We start from the raw sequence: 14,620 nt of genomic DNA on the forward strand, positions 1-14,620 counted from the left end.
ATCATATTCGTGGATCCACATTTTGCATAATCGCCGGTGCCACACCTTGAACTCTCCCCTTGACTTGCCTCAAACTTATTAATGATCTCCGAGCTATCAACTCGTCTAATATCTCAACAAATTAATCAACTACACACATGCCAAAACCCGTAAAACTTATGCAACAAACAGACAAATTTATACATATACATATATATATCTAAAGTTATATACAGACCACCCTCTGATTAATTTCCCTCAATTATATGCCACAAAAATAAAAAAAACACACAGAGACCTCACGGAGAAGGGCCAACAAATTTCGTAGCAGCCGCGGGCGGTGACAGCACAAAAAATGCGAAAAATAAAACACTAACGACCAGAAAAACACAAGAAAAATACACGAAAAATGAAATATAATTTGATTTGACAAATGATGGATACTCGCGGGGCCTTCTCGAAAGAAGAATCTCCATTGAAGACGACGAAACCCGAACCCAAACGCAAACCCGACGCCGCGCCGAAACCGTAATCAAAATTTATGTAAATTTCATAACAAGACCAATTATTTATAATGCCCTGTAAAACATTGCACAAAACATTTCCTGACGATCGGTGGGACGGTCTCTGGCCTTATAAGATGCGTAAAATTCATTTCGAACACAAAACTTTTATAGCGCAAAAAACCCAATGAATGATCATCACAAGAAAAGGGAAATCTCAATGAAATGTTGATGCATTTTACGGCCATTTGTCAAGGGGACGTTCAGACGCAGAGCAAATTGCCCAAAGATCTCCGAAGATCGATCAATTACAGAGCTAGAAAGAGAGAGGGAGGCAGAGAAGAGAGCAGAAACGAGTCAAGATCGCACGATATCGATGGCAGCCTTTCATCAGTGGAACTATCGAAGCTTATCGAAGGCATACGATAGAATCATCGAGAAAAGAACAATCCACAAAGATCCCAGATTCCAGAGATGGAAAAGGAGTGAATTAGCTGACAAAAATATGTTTAAGGATGAACCATACAGTTTTTGGAACTTGAAGCTTGTCAGGGCTTAAGGAATCTTTAGATAGAAGCCTATTCTGGCTTATCATTCTTCTATTTGCATTGTACTGTACTGTAACGATAGGTATTCCTTTGAAGTACCCAATGCTGAGGCTCATAAAATGCGGAAGAAAGGGCTTACAACATTTTCCCTTCCCACTTTCGATGGTTTCTTCATTCCATCGGCTTTTTCTCTAACCAAAAAACATGCTGTCCAACATCGAGACGTCGGATGTAGAGCTGAAGGGTTTTGCATAATAATAATATAATATTGACATCATCAAAGCGCGGTTTATGGGCAGACCTCTCCGACGGACGCAGACCTCCGCCACAAGCCCCTCAAGCGGAGGCCCAAGCCCTGGACGGGACGGGACTGGACTGGACGGGACTGTACTGGACTGGACTGTACTGGCGTCTCCAGATGTTGCCTGATTTATGGCCGTGCTACTTACGTGGTGGTGGCATAAAACATATACATATGTATGTATGTATGGCAAACTATGCCCCCGTGCCACACACTCTTTTAAGAGCGCTGCGGCGATCATCAGCTGCGGGTAAAAGTTGCATTTGGAACAATTTGCTTACCTGGAAATAGACGGAAAAAAAGAAAGACAGAAAAAATTAGTTGAAATGTTTTTGAAGTCAAGCGAATAACAAAATGATAGAGAAGGAAGCTCTATGCCAGAAGGGGGCATGAGCATTCCGTTCCGGATGTTGCAAGCACATCTTAAAGATAGATCTCTGAGGCGATAATCTATTTGGGTCATTCGAGCCATTCATTAGACCAACATTTGACATGGGGACATGGCCAAAATGCATCATCATTGAGTCGCAGATTTGAGAGATTAGATTCCAGATTTAATTAGTGGATTCGTATTAGAATGAGAGAGAGAGAGAGAGGTGTTTGGGGAGAATGTATTCCCCACCCCTCCACCGAATGTTTATCATAAAATTTGCATATTTTTGCCCGCTTCCTTCTCTCTCTCTCTCTCTCTCTCTCTGGATCTTTCGCCTCCTCTCTTTCTTTGCGCAGCAGCATCTTTCTCCATGATCGTTTGAACTAGTTTTCTCTTGATTTTTGGTCTAGCCAAAATGTCGCCTCTTGCGCACAATTTATGCATTGTTTTTGCTGCTGTTCTCCCGTTGGCCCGGCCAACAAGCCACTGAGCCGTGACGACCACAAAACCGAAGACGAAGACGAAGCCAAACGCAAACGCAAACTCATTTTCCATTTTCCAAAGGCAGCAGAAACAGAAGTAGAGAACCAGAAGCTTTCACAAATCGCAAAACAGACGACGACGACGACGATGAAAACAGTTAAAAAGTTGCGAGAGTTCATTGTTGCATGCACCGGGGACCCAGTGGCACTAGTGGCAGCCACCGTTTACCTGCTGCTCTTCTAACCCTGCATCCACAGAGGCCCCTCCTGCCGCCAGCCATCGACCCCTCTGGCAGCCTCCTGCTCCTGACATTCGCCGTCTGTTCTACTGAACTACAGCGTGAACTTTGCGTTCGTTATGAGCCGTCGAAGTCGAGAGGCAGGGGCTGAGCGCTGCAGCGCTGCAGCGCATGGGAGACGCTAGAGATGAGTGCGTGACACGCACGAACAGAGCTCCAGGGGCCCCTTGAGAGCATGAGAGGAGTCACGGGGTATAAGTCTCCAAAGAATCGATGAGAGATATGATAATCTATTCATTATAGGATACCAGACCGAGTGGCGCAGCTGCATGACGCGGTATGGTTCACCATATTTCTAACGGTTTATTCTTCTGCTCAAGAAAATAATCTATTTGCTGTAAATCATGGTTTCATGGCTCTTTATAGATACTTCTTCTTGGGCATCTGATTCTAGAATTTCTTGGGTCTCTTGGGCCATCCCCAATGCCGCCCGTGACCGATTCTTTGGCTTCCTTTTTAAATACACAACAAAGTCTCTGCTCGGTCGTAGTCGTCGTCCGCGTCGTCGTTCGTCTTGTGGCCAGAGAGCGACGAGATACAGTTAGAATAATGGTGATTGATAAATATTGTCTATGCACGATTTTCAGCATTTAATTGAAGTTTGAAGCGCAAGGTCTCTCTCATCTACGGTGCAACCGTGCAACCGTTCCGTTTCGTTCCGTTCCGCTTGCAACCACCAGCACTACCAGCACCACCATTGAACCATTGAGATGGAACTCTAATTGATGGCAGCATTTACAGTTTTGTGGCTGCTCTTTTGTCTCCTGCAAAACAGTTGCTTTCTCCGCCCACTCACTAGACACACACACATCCCAAAGATACATTCAAGACGAGAGTATCTGTACTCCACAGAGCAGTGTGGATTGTATGTATCTCCGCCTGTGGCACAGGAAACTTCCATTGAAAACTGCCACCCAGTTTGATGTCTAATTGTCAAGATTTTTATGCCCGATTTTTATGAACCCCACGAAACGCTTAAGCCGACGCTGGATCTCCGCTGAATGTTGAATGTTTTCTTCTTCTTTGTAATATTTTTTTGTTGTTTTTTGCTGTTTTCTGCTGTGCTTTTTCGTTACGTCCCATGATTGCAATCACTTTCCAAAGGCGGCTGCTGCCAGGCAGCGAACGAGGATTGTTTCTGAGCCACTTTTACAATTCTTGCAGATGCTTGCTTTCTTCTTTCTATAACTTAAATTTCCACTCATGATAAACGGAAAAGTGAATTGGCTGAGAGGCCTGCCTGCCTGCCTGCCTGCCCGCCTGCCACAGCCTGCCATTCGGAAAATGAAAACATAACCAAGACAACAAGGATATAACAATGCTCGTATCTAGCCCATGTCGGGGGGTTGGATACTCTCGAAAGACGAGGTGTAATGGAACAAATAGGCACAGAAATTATCCGAGGTATCGGAGAGGGAAAACGAAGCAATTGCCACGGAAACTATCGAGACATCGAAGAGGGAAATCGACGATAATTCCGATTAGAGCATAAATAATCGATTATATACGCGAATAAGTATCGATAAATACTCCATTTATCATCAACTAATAATCGATAAATGATCTATAAATAATCTGCAAGTAATTTGTAAACACTCGATTAATAATCGTCGCACTATCGACTGATCGATTAACTATTGATTAACATTTATTCTGAGAAACAAGTTCTGTACCGTTCTGCCTATGGAAAAGTCCCTAAAAGGAGATCGAAAAAGTTCTATCGATATAAATCGAAAATCCACCCACTTACAACGCTATCGATTTCAGCTTGTTCCATCGAATCCATCCATCCTATCAGTCCCCACCAAAACCCTCTCCAAGTGCTAAATGCCAAAACTCTCTACCTAAATGATAGAGAAAAGTCGATAGACGGACAGACAGGCAGAGACTTTCATGTTCTTTCGGTAAGATGTGCGCCAAATGATAACAGAAAATGCGTTTTCCCATTTTCCATTTCGAGGCATAATTTTTGTGGCCTGGCCAAACCATTTTCCGCATTTTCGCGAGCAATTTTCCATCGTTCTCTCGTTCGTTTTGCTCTGCGTGTTCACAACTTCACAGCAGAAGGAAAGAATATAGAAAGGGGGGAATGGGAATCATCGGCCATGCGGACGGACGGACGGACGGACGGACGGACGGACTTCTGTAAACACCAAAGAGGCGGAGTGGCACATGCAACGAGTGGCGAGGCCGCCAGAAGTCTGCTTCTGCCGCTGCTTCTGCTGCTGCTTCTGCTGCGGCTGTGGCAATAAAAGTAATAATCGAACTGCAGCCGCAGTTGCGTTGGCTGGAAAGTTATTGCCCATTGGCTGATCGATTGGGCCCACAGAAAGGTGAGCACGGAGGAGCGAGCAGGACAGTGCGGTTGCCGGAGGGGCCCCGGGGCCATGGCGATTGTAATTTGATAATTGGCAACGCTTTCTGCGTTCCGAGTGTGTTGCATAATGTGGAGCAGAGTGTGTGTGCGTGTGCGTGTGTGTGTGTTGCTTCCATAAAAATAAAGTAGAAATAGAAGTACTCGTTGAAGACCGGTGGGAAAGGTGGGCAGCAAGTATTTAGTGATCCAAAATGAATGATTAGAGAGAATGCAACCATGAATCTAGAACATGGTCACACTGAAGCATGGAGAATGTTTCCCTGCAAGACTGTACTTTTCTGGAGAGCTTCTTCGCGAAGAGTACAGTCCTGAGAGAACGATGGACGAGGTGGAACACGGTCACACTGGCTCTGAGAGATTTACCTGTGGAGCGCGGTGCACTTTAGGAGTTATTTAGCTCTTTCATGCAATGAAACTTCACAGAAAACAAAGTGGAAGAGAGGCATTCCCTGACCCTAGACTTTACAATTTTCAGACACACAAAAAATTACTAAAAAAAAAACACGAATCAATCCTTAAAATGGGAATACCTGACCCAATTCCTGTGGCTCAGAAAAATCCTAAAGATTTCCCAACCGAAGGCAACATTTGCCACTTCATTGGCTGTGGGCTATAATCAAAAAAAAAAAACCACCATTGATCCCCATTCACCTTCCTCTTCGATATGCAAGCCCCAGACGACTCCGCCCCAGCGATTCCACTCGATTCCATTCGATTACCCAATCTTAATCACATACAAATTGGTCGACTCCCGGGCCGGGCCGGACCAGGCCGGGCCGGGCCCCCTATTCATAGCCATATAATCCCACAGTCTAATGAACTTTTGAACCAGAATGATTAGCCAGATTCAGAGATTGAGATTGAGAGATCTGTTTGGATATCCAGCGGAGGGGCATAGAGAGATCTCTATAGCTATAGAGAGCGGGTTCGAGGGAGATCTCTACAGTTAGAGATCTCAATCTTTTGTGGTTTCAAATGCTTTTCGCACGCCAAATTGATTTCAATCAGCGAACAATAAAGTAATTTCCATAGAATTTCACACTTCACTGAATGGCCAGCAGAATGAATGATCGACTGACTGATTGAGTGAGTGAGTGAGTGAGCGGGTGAGTGACTTGCTTGACCCAGTGCTCTACAATCGCTTGAACAATACGAGTATATCGCGTGGAAACACTACTCTTTGCAATCCTTCGAATCCATTGCCTGAGATTTCGTTCAATTCTTTTCTACTTTTGCAGCTGGTGGCGCGCACTTTGGGGGCAACAGCTGCAATTGCATTTGCAACTGCCACAGCCACAGCGATTGCGCCTTCGCACACTTCTAATGGACGTCGGACGACGCCCACTGGGGCCAGGGAAGGCCCCCCGACTGGCTGAATGATTTATGAGCAAGCCGGCTCGGGCCGGGCTCCTCCAAGAGAAAAGTGAGAGAAAACTTCACTTCAAGGGTGTGAAAAGCGGCAAATGAGTTGCGCCTTTTGTGTGCCCAGAATCTGTTCCTTTTTTCTCCTCTTTTTTTCTGGGATAATGCAAAACAAAATGCTCGCAAATTGCAGACACAAAACGTGGATTATGGCAGAGAGATCTCTCACTCACTCTCTCTCTCTCTATCTCTCTCTCTGTGGCGGCGGCGCTCCTTCTGGTTTAAGATTAATCGTCCACAAAAAGAGAAGAAGAAGAAGTAGGAGGAGGAGGAGGGGGAGAAAGAGATCCGATCCCAAAGTCAAGCAAAAGTCTTTTGGTGTTAATGAAGCACAGAGTCTGGAGAGGAGTGGACTGGAGTGGAGTGGAGTCTTCGTCTGTGGGGCCCACCCACGCGTACACTTTAGCGGCACTTTACATTAAGCCACGTTGTGTCGAGTGTTGAAGCCGCAATTTCTCGCAGCTGTAGGCCTCTGCCTCAGCCTCAGCCTCTGCCTCTCCACATAACGGAGGATCCCGCCACCCACTCAGCGTGGAGTCTGTACTGTGGAGCGTGGAGTGTGCTTCGAGGTGAGGCACAAGAATCATAGATCGTCGCCTGAGCTTGCCTCTGAGCCGCATCGCAGAGGCAGGAGTCAGGAGTCAGGATAAATGAGGGTAAACATCATTAGACGATCCATCGATGAGAGAGAGAGGAATCCTCTTCAAGATCTTTGTTTGCCACAAACGAATGACGAATGGTCTTTATTCTTTGATGGGAAAGTGGGGAAAAGCTGGCTCCACAGATTACACGAAAGTGGAGAAAAGCTGGCTCCAAAGATTAGAGTATCATTTGCATAAATCGATCAGATTGTCGAAGGAGGAGGCTCTTTTGGCTTTTGGCTTTAATGATGATTGGAGTTCGAAAGGCGAACGAGGGGATCTACAATGATTTGAGGGAGGGGAGGGGAGGCAGTGGTCGATGGAAGAAATGAAAGTCTAAGCCTAAGAAATCTACAAGAGAAGAGCGGGCATCAGAAGGAAGAACAAAAGAGAACTTCACCAGAAGAGAGACCCAAAGATGAATGAGGGAGAGAGAGAGATCGTCAGGAGATGAGAGATCTTTAGATGGAAGAAATATAGAATATAGATCACAGATCTATAGGGGCAAAAGTGAGCCAAAGTTGGATGAAAGATCTGCAGAAAGATCACGTTTCAAGTCGAAAGAAGTATCCACTGATAGAGCTGGAAGTTCTCCAAAGAAGAAGGATCTTCAGGATCTCCAAGAAGAATCTCTTTGGATTTTAATTCTTTCCTCCCTCCTCCCATCCACTGGAATTTCCCTATTTCTTTTGCACTAAAAACACTCCTCGTCTCTCCATTAGTTCTTGGGCGGAGCCAGCTCAAATATCCTTGGTCTGTGGGCGCCTGGTAAGCCAGTGACCTCTCTCGAGGCGTTTACCAGCGATTAACCCCGACGACAACCCTTGTGGCACTAGCCACAGAGGTGCCTCGCCTGCCGCCACTTCCTACTGCCCGCAGAGCGGTCTTTGATTTCGTGGAAGCCACACAAGACCCGGGCGCGGCGGAGCCTATGTATGCACATATTTTTCAGCTTAGTTCAAACAACTTTAAACGACAGCTTACCAAAGTAAAGCAAAAGTTAAATGAGCAAGAGCTCTTCCCGTGGCAGAGGGGGGGAGTGCAGTGCAGGGGAGTGGCGCAAAGAAAGAGAAAAAACTTTTACCACAAATCGGATTTCCTGCATCGATTTCGCACGCGTGCCTGGGCCTCCGAATGCAACGAAAGAGGCTCCTCTTGAGGCACTCGAAGTAGATCACAGAGCGAGAAACACACAACGCCATAGAAAAGCATTAAAAATTGATACAACGACTCCAAACAGAAGATGGAAACGAGAGCAGGAAGAATCTTCAGCGCTCTCAGATGCCACAGATATTTCCCAAGGAAATAGAAGAGATTCTTTCGCGTTGGCCTCTGGATTTTCCAAGAAGCCATCCCACCGGAGCGGGGGAAAACGCGCCGTGGCAGAGGCTGTGGCAGAGGCTGACAAGTTTTTCCCTTATTTGTAAGCCGCAACAGGCAGATGGATGACAAAGAACCAGTTGGAGTGGCAGCCGCCTCTAAACTTGGGGCACACACAGATGGATTGTTAGAGCACCACACGAGCCCCACAGGGAGGGGTTCCCCCACAGGAGAGGGGAAAGCAGATCACAGAGAGAAAGAGAGAGAGAGCCGAATGTTGGGATGGATGGAAAAGGATCTGCTCCTCTACTCTGGAGGAAACTAGTTTTCCCCCTTGGCAGTCCCATTCCCTGATTGAAGTCCACTCTCTCCGCCCACTCTGTCCCCCTCTTCATTCTGACAACGTGCCAAAATGCCCCTCAGGGCATCATCGAAGGGCCTGGGCTTCGAACTAATTGCGGGGACACGCCTTCAACTTCTTCTTGGGCAAAGCCCCATCAAGCGCCAATGCATATTCATATTCATATTCATAGTTCATAACGAAATGATGTTCGCTGCTCGCAGGGGAGTGGAGTGCAAGGGAGTGGAGTGGGGAGTGGAGTGCGGAGTGAGTGGCAGAGTGGGTTTATCTTCCATGTTCACACATTCAAAATGCTTCCCCCTTTCAAGCCCCACTCCCTCTCTCCCTCTCTCTCTCTGTCTCTTCAGTGTCCACTCTCTAGTCTCTAGTCTCTAGTCTCCAGTCATAACTGCACAATTGCCTCTGTGTTTTTTAATTATCCCAAAAAAAAGTTACAAAAAATTAACACAAGAAAAGATACATTTGGTGGCCGAACCAATGGACACCCTAGGAGATTTCTAGTGATCGAAGAGACACTAAGCCTCAAGCCAACCGAGGAGAGCCGCTGCATGACCGCGTGAGACGTATTCCTTTACAACAAAACAAAGTTTTGCCCAGAAAGAGTCTTGCAATCGATTGTTCCTATAGGAAATAGTAATCCGATATGGATAGACATTTTCTTAGCTCGATTTTATATCCGTATTAAAAAAAACCCCCGATATTTCTTTTAGAAACGCTTCTATATACGATCATGCATACGATGTCTAATCATTATGTGTTCAATATCCTCTTTATTTGCATTTCAAAGCCAATTCAATCAGTCGAAACGTTGTTGTCGAGGCACAAAAGACTGAAGAACTCTGGGGTCTCGTTTCTCTGTGCCACAAACATCATCCGATAAGCGTTAAACCCTCTACTCTGCAGGGTATATCAAACACAATCCACAGAAAAGTTGAGCAAGTGCGCGGGCATTACAAAAAAGTGTACAAAAAGGAAAAGAGAAGAAAAAATTGAGGTGACAACATATAGGAAATGTCTAAATATACAACAAACAAAAGCTGGACAAAGCATAAATCACCTCGAAAGAGGAGGAGGAGGAGGAGAGTGGAGGGAGGGGCACATTGCAACTGTAACTGCAAACAAGTTAATGAATGTATCTGAAAGATACATCTGCATAGAGAGACACAGAGGCAGCGGTAGTGGCAGCGGCAGCGGCAGCGGCAGCCTGTAGCCAGAGAGAAAGACTCTCGACAAATAGAGTTGGCCGAAAAGCAAAAAGCGGGCTATAAAAAGCGTTAACAAGACAACAACAACAGCAACAGCAACAACAGACACAGCAATTGGCAAACAATAAAATACACTTAGCAGACGAGAGAGAGAGAGGGAGGGGGAGGGAGAGGGGAGGAGTGGGCAAGTGGAAGAGCTACTAAATTGTTGTTAACAATTCTTTAGAGCCCAAAGCCAAGGCAAATAAATTTTTCTGTCTGCCAAAATGTGGGTCAGCAGCACCGGCAGCCAGAGAAAATCCAAGGGAGGGGGGAGCGGGGGGTAAACGATGGAAAATCGCAGTAGCGGGGCGGCAGGGGCCAAAGAGCTTTTCATTTTATAGAAGTTTTTCTTTTTTTTCAATGCCAACGGCAGACATTTCACTTTGCCAGAGATTCAGACTCTTTTCCTTCTTTGCGTGTTGGTCAGAAGATTTTTAACTACCGTTCAAAATGTATCTTAAAGATACGCCACATGGAGCGCACTCAACGTGCTCCCCGTCTCCTACTCCTTCCGCCTCCATCCCGCTCTCCCTCGCCTTCGCCTCATTAATCACTTTCAATCACTCGCAAAGAGTCAATTTTGTGAACAGCTTCTTGCCAAATGCCATGCCATTCCATGCCGTTCCATGCCGTTCCATGCCGCCGTGCAGCAGTTGCATCCGTATCTTTAGCGTTTTGTGTATCTTCCCATCCGCTGGGTGCCTGGAACGCCAGCCACATTTGGCTTTTATCATTCCCCAAAAGAGAACCAAAAACAAAAACTAAAACCAGAGCCTCTACAAAAACACATTTGTGTGCCAGATATTTTTCGCGTTTATGGATTGTGCGAAGAACACGAAAATCTGTAATAGAAACTAATGGCTTATGGGGAGGAAGAACTTCAAGAGATGCATCTGAAGAGTGTTTTCATTGGCTTTGAAGATTGTTTCTTCAGCTTTTAGATGCAGATCCATGAGAAAGTGTAGATAGACTCCCAGAAGATGCACAAGAAAAAAGTATATCCCCGGTTTCATGTTAATTGTAGATCGTTTATTCAGTTCCAATCGATATTAGGGGTACTCTCATTGGCGGTGGTAGATCTGATGGCCGTAGGAGGAGGGCACGCCGTAGGAGTGAGCATACGATGGAGCATAGACCACTGGGGAGTAGGACTTCAGCACGGGAACGTGCTCCACCACGGACACGTGCTTCACGACCGGGACATGCTTCACGACTGGGACGTGGCTCACGACAGGCACCTGCTTCACGACGGGCACCACTTTGACCACCGGGGCCACAGCCACTCCGTAGTGGGAGTGCGCGGAGGGGTACTCCAGATATCCGGGAGAAGGAGCAGCCGAGGCCACAAGCACCAGAGCGAAGATCAGAGAACACTAGCAAGAGAGGAGAGGTATCAAAGGTTGTCCCATCTATCCAAAGGACAGATCCTTAAAAATACTTACAATGCGGAACATTTTGGAATATTTTGGGGGTATTGAAGACTCAAGATCAGAAGAGCTGCTGTCCCTTGTGTAGAGGTCTGATGACTGTTGTTGACTTAGCCACAGATCGAGGATTATATATGGCCAAAAATGTGTCTTCTGGCTGCACGCACAAACCAGTTTAATTGTGTTTTGTATCTTAATTCTTTGGTTTAATTGTGCGAATAAATTTATCTGTCGATTAATCCGAAGGTGTATTCACAAACACCAGACTCCCCATCGTCTTCACGGCCTTGGTTCTCAACGGTCATCGGCGTCTTCGAACGGCTCACGTGAAGCCGGCGATCGATATAATGACAATGCCTTTCAATACCTTCGAGAGACTCCACACGCGGACAGACAGACAATTGCGAGGCGATATTGAAAGGGGATTATGCCTAAACGGCTTGACAAAGGAACGTTTATGTCGAAGATCACCTTCTGGGCGGGAAAACAGATCAAAGCCCGACGAAACGGAAGGAAACAACAGATCGCATCGGATCGGAACTCTTTTGTGGGCGAAACTCGTTTGTCGCGTGGCGCTGATCAAATGACTTTGTTCCGAGATGTCTTTTTTGACTATTTAAAGAGCCCAACGGAGGGTCAAACATCAACAGTCATCCGACATCCACGCAAGTTCACGCAAGAACCTCAAATTCCACAACCAATTCTTCTTCAGCATGTTCCGCATTGTAAGTATCTTAAAGAAGAAATCCTACGGAGTATCCTTTAACCTTTGATTCCTCTCCTCTCCCGTCAGTGTGCTCTGATCTTCGTCCTGGTGGCCGTTGCCTCGGCTGCTCCTTCTCCCGGATATCTGGAATACCCCTCCGCGCACTCCCACTACGGAGTGGCTGTGGCCCCGGTGGTCAAAGTGGTGCCCGTCGTGAAGCAGGTGCCTGTCGTGAGCCACGTCCCAGTCGTGAAGCATGTCCCGGTCGTGAAGCACGTGTCCGTGGTGCAGCACGTTCCCGTACTGAAGTCCTACTCCCCAGTGGTCTATGCTCCATCGTATGCTCACTCCTACGGCGTGCCCTCCATCGGCCATCAGATCTACCACCGCCAATGAGAGTACCCCTAATATCGATTGGAACTGAATAAACGATCTACAATTAACATGAAACCGGGAATATACTGTATTCTTGTGCATCTTCCGAGAGTCTATCTATAGAGCTGTAATGAAAACATTCTTCAAAGCCGTATCGCATATTACACTCTTCAGATGCATCTCTTGAAGTTCTTCCTCCCCATAAGCCATTAATTTCTATTACAGATTCTCGGTTTCTTCACACAATCCATAAACGCGAAAAATATCTGGCACACAAATGTGTTTTTGTTTTCGTTTCTGGCTTCTTGGGATGCTGCTGAAAATATCTTCAAGCACCTTTCGCTGCACTTCCCGCAAAGTCCTCGCCCAAAATGAAGCTAAAGAAATCCTCTGCAAATCTTCTTTATTATTGCGGCATCCACAATCGATGGAAATGAGGGGAAATCGCTTTCCAAATGCACCTTCTCCTCGACAGTTTGTTTCGCAGATTTAATGACCCGCGAATGTCAAAAGTCCATGTGAAGTTTCCATCATCTCGCGCATCATTTTATGGGACATTTTGTTAAATTTAATTTTGCCACAAAGTCGTTTTGTTTTTTGCAACAACAGCAACCAAAGTCACACATAGACGAGTGCTGTGGAGACGTTAACAAGGTGGCAAAAATACGGGGAGAAGACTGCGGCGCGGGCTAGGAAATTTCTTCATTAATCAGCGAAATAAAGTAACGCCTCATCCCCGCACTGGCAGTGGCACATCATCATCATCACGACGATCATTCTCCCCGCTGGATCGTCTTTAATTTGAGCCAATTAAAGTGGCGACAAAGCCTTCAAGACCGACTCCACTCTCGGCTCAAAGCCTTGTACAATACGCCTTTCCCTTTTCCCCGATGCAGCGATTCGACGATCCAGCGATCCAGCGATTCAGTGGCCCGTTCGCCCCGTTCGATCTACCAGTGTTAATGATTGAACCTGAATGAATGGTTTGTACATGAATTTTTCATTGTTTTTCATTCGGCTCTGTGGCTCTGGGGCCGGGGCTGGGGCTGGGGCTGCTGCGGCTAGAAAAACGACTCTCAAAGAAAATACTTTGATATAAAAATAAATTGTGTTCGAAAGTAAAATTTTATGAACATTTTTTTTTGTTTTTGTTTTGTGTGTGTGATTTCTGTTGCCTTTGGGTTTTGGTTTTTGTTTCTGTTTTTTTTTCCCCCCAATTGCCAAAAAGATTTATTGAAGTTTTTTCATCTACATTTCATTTGGTTTTTAGCTTTGATTTCATTTCGGTTTCATTTTCATGGTTTTTCCTCAACCATAATTTCTATATAAATTTCTCGATTGCTCGATTAAAAGTTTCGGCAATTTTATTGCTCTATTAAGAGAGAGAGAGAGAGAGAGAGGGAAACGGGGAGCCAGAAAGGTGTGTAATTCCGTTTGTCTGTTTAATGACGAAATCATTTGATCCGCTTCCCCATCCAAGGGCTCCCCTTTGTTGGGGCTTCCACCGTGTGGATTGTCTGTGGTAATGACTTCATCCCGAGACTTCATCGGCGGACTCTGACAACAGCAGATTTGTCTGTGTTTTTCTGATAAATTACCACCACTCTATGGCCTATAATAATATTTTTTTTTTCGGCTTTTGGCTTTCGGTTTTCTGTTTTTTAGGGGGTGTTGCCTGTTCGTTGCCTTTGTTTTCATTTTGTTAATTATCCGCTTTAATTGTTAATTTAAATCACGAACATTTTATAATCATCGGAGAGAAGAGTGAACAACAGAAGAAAAAAAAAAGTGAAACTCAATTGAACTTGAGAGGAGAGTGGCCCCTGCCCAAGCCCCCCCCCCTGCCACCCTGCCTCCCTCTGGGCCTCTTGGTTTTCTCTTCAATTCTCTTATGGTTTTCGGGGCGTGATTCGATCGAAAGAGTAGGAGAAAGGTTGCCGAGATTCGATTGTTTCTCTGAGAGATATGAGGAGATATAAGGCGGATTTTGTGATTTGTTAGAAGTGTCGGCTGGAGTCAAGGATTTCAAAACAAAGCCAAGATTGAAGATAGAAGCAACGTCGGAAGATTGAAGGTTGCCCGAAGTGCCAGTGGCATTGTTTGTACAATTTATGATTGAGCGGTTGTCCGCGATTGATTGAGAGTTCCATTTTGATGGCAATCTTGCGATGGTAATCTTCTTGTATGATTTTTTGCCTCTATAGAAACGTTTCCACTCTGGCAAATGTCATAATTAATGGTGTTCTAAAAGGTGTGACC

At 45.7% G+C, this 14,620-nt stretch overlaps 3 protein-coding genes across 3 annotated transcripts in view; 1 reads left to right on the plus strand and 2 right to left on the minus strand.

Annotated features, from left to right (window-relative positions):
• Positions 1 to 14,620, minus strand: part of LOC6599571 (serine-rich adhesin for platelets) — a 139,175-nt gene that overhangs the window by 70,244 nt on the left and 54,311 nt on the right. The gene's annotated exons all lie outside the window — the stretch shown is intronic.
• Positions 10,915 to 11,307, minus strand: LOC113566752. The gene is made up of 2 exons (XM_026993776.1): positions 11,296 to 11,307; positions 10,915 to 11,226 (listed from the first exon to the last, which is right to left on the minus strand). The coding sequence occupies exons 1-2, from the start codon at positions 11,305 to 11,307 to the stop codon at positions 10,915 to 10,917; spliced, it is 324 nt and encodes a 107-aa protein (XP_026849577.1).
• On the plus strand, positions 11,994 to 12,382 carry LOC6599570. The gene is made up of 2 exons (XM_002024641.1): positions 11,994 to 12,005; positions 12,074 to 12,382. The coding sequence occupies exons 1-2, from the start codon at positions 11,994 to 11,996 to the stop codon at positions 12,380 to 12,382; spliced, it is 321 nt and encodes a 106-aa protein (XP_002024677.1).

This window comes from Drosophila persimilis, unplaced genomic scaffold, assembly GCF_003286085.1.
Source record: "Drosophila persimilis strain 14011-0111.01,24,50 unplaced genomic scaffold, DperRS2 tig00000885-arrow-arrow-pilon, whole genome shotgun sequence".
Lineage (NCBI taxonomy): Eukaryota > Metazoa > Arthropoda > Insecta > Diptera > Drosophilidae > Drosophila > Drosophila persimilis.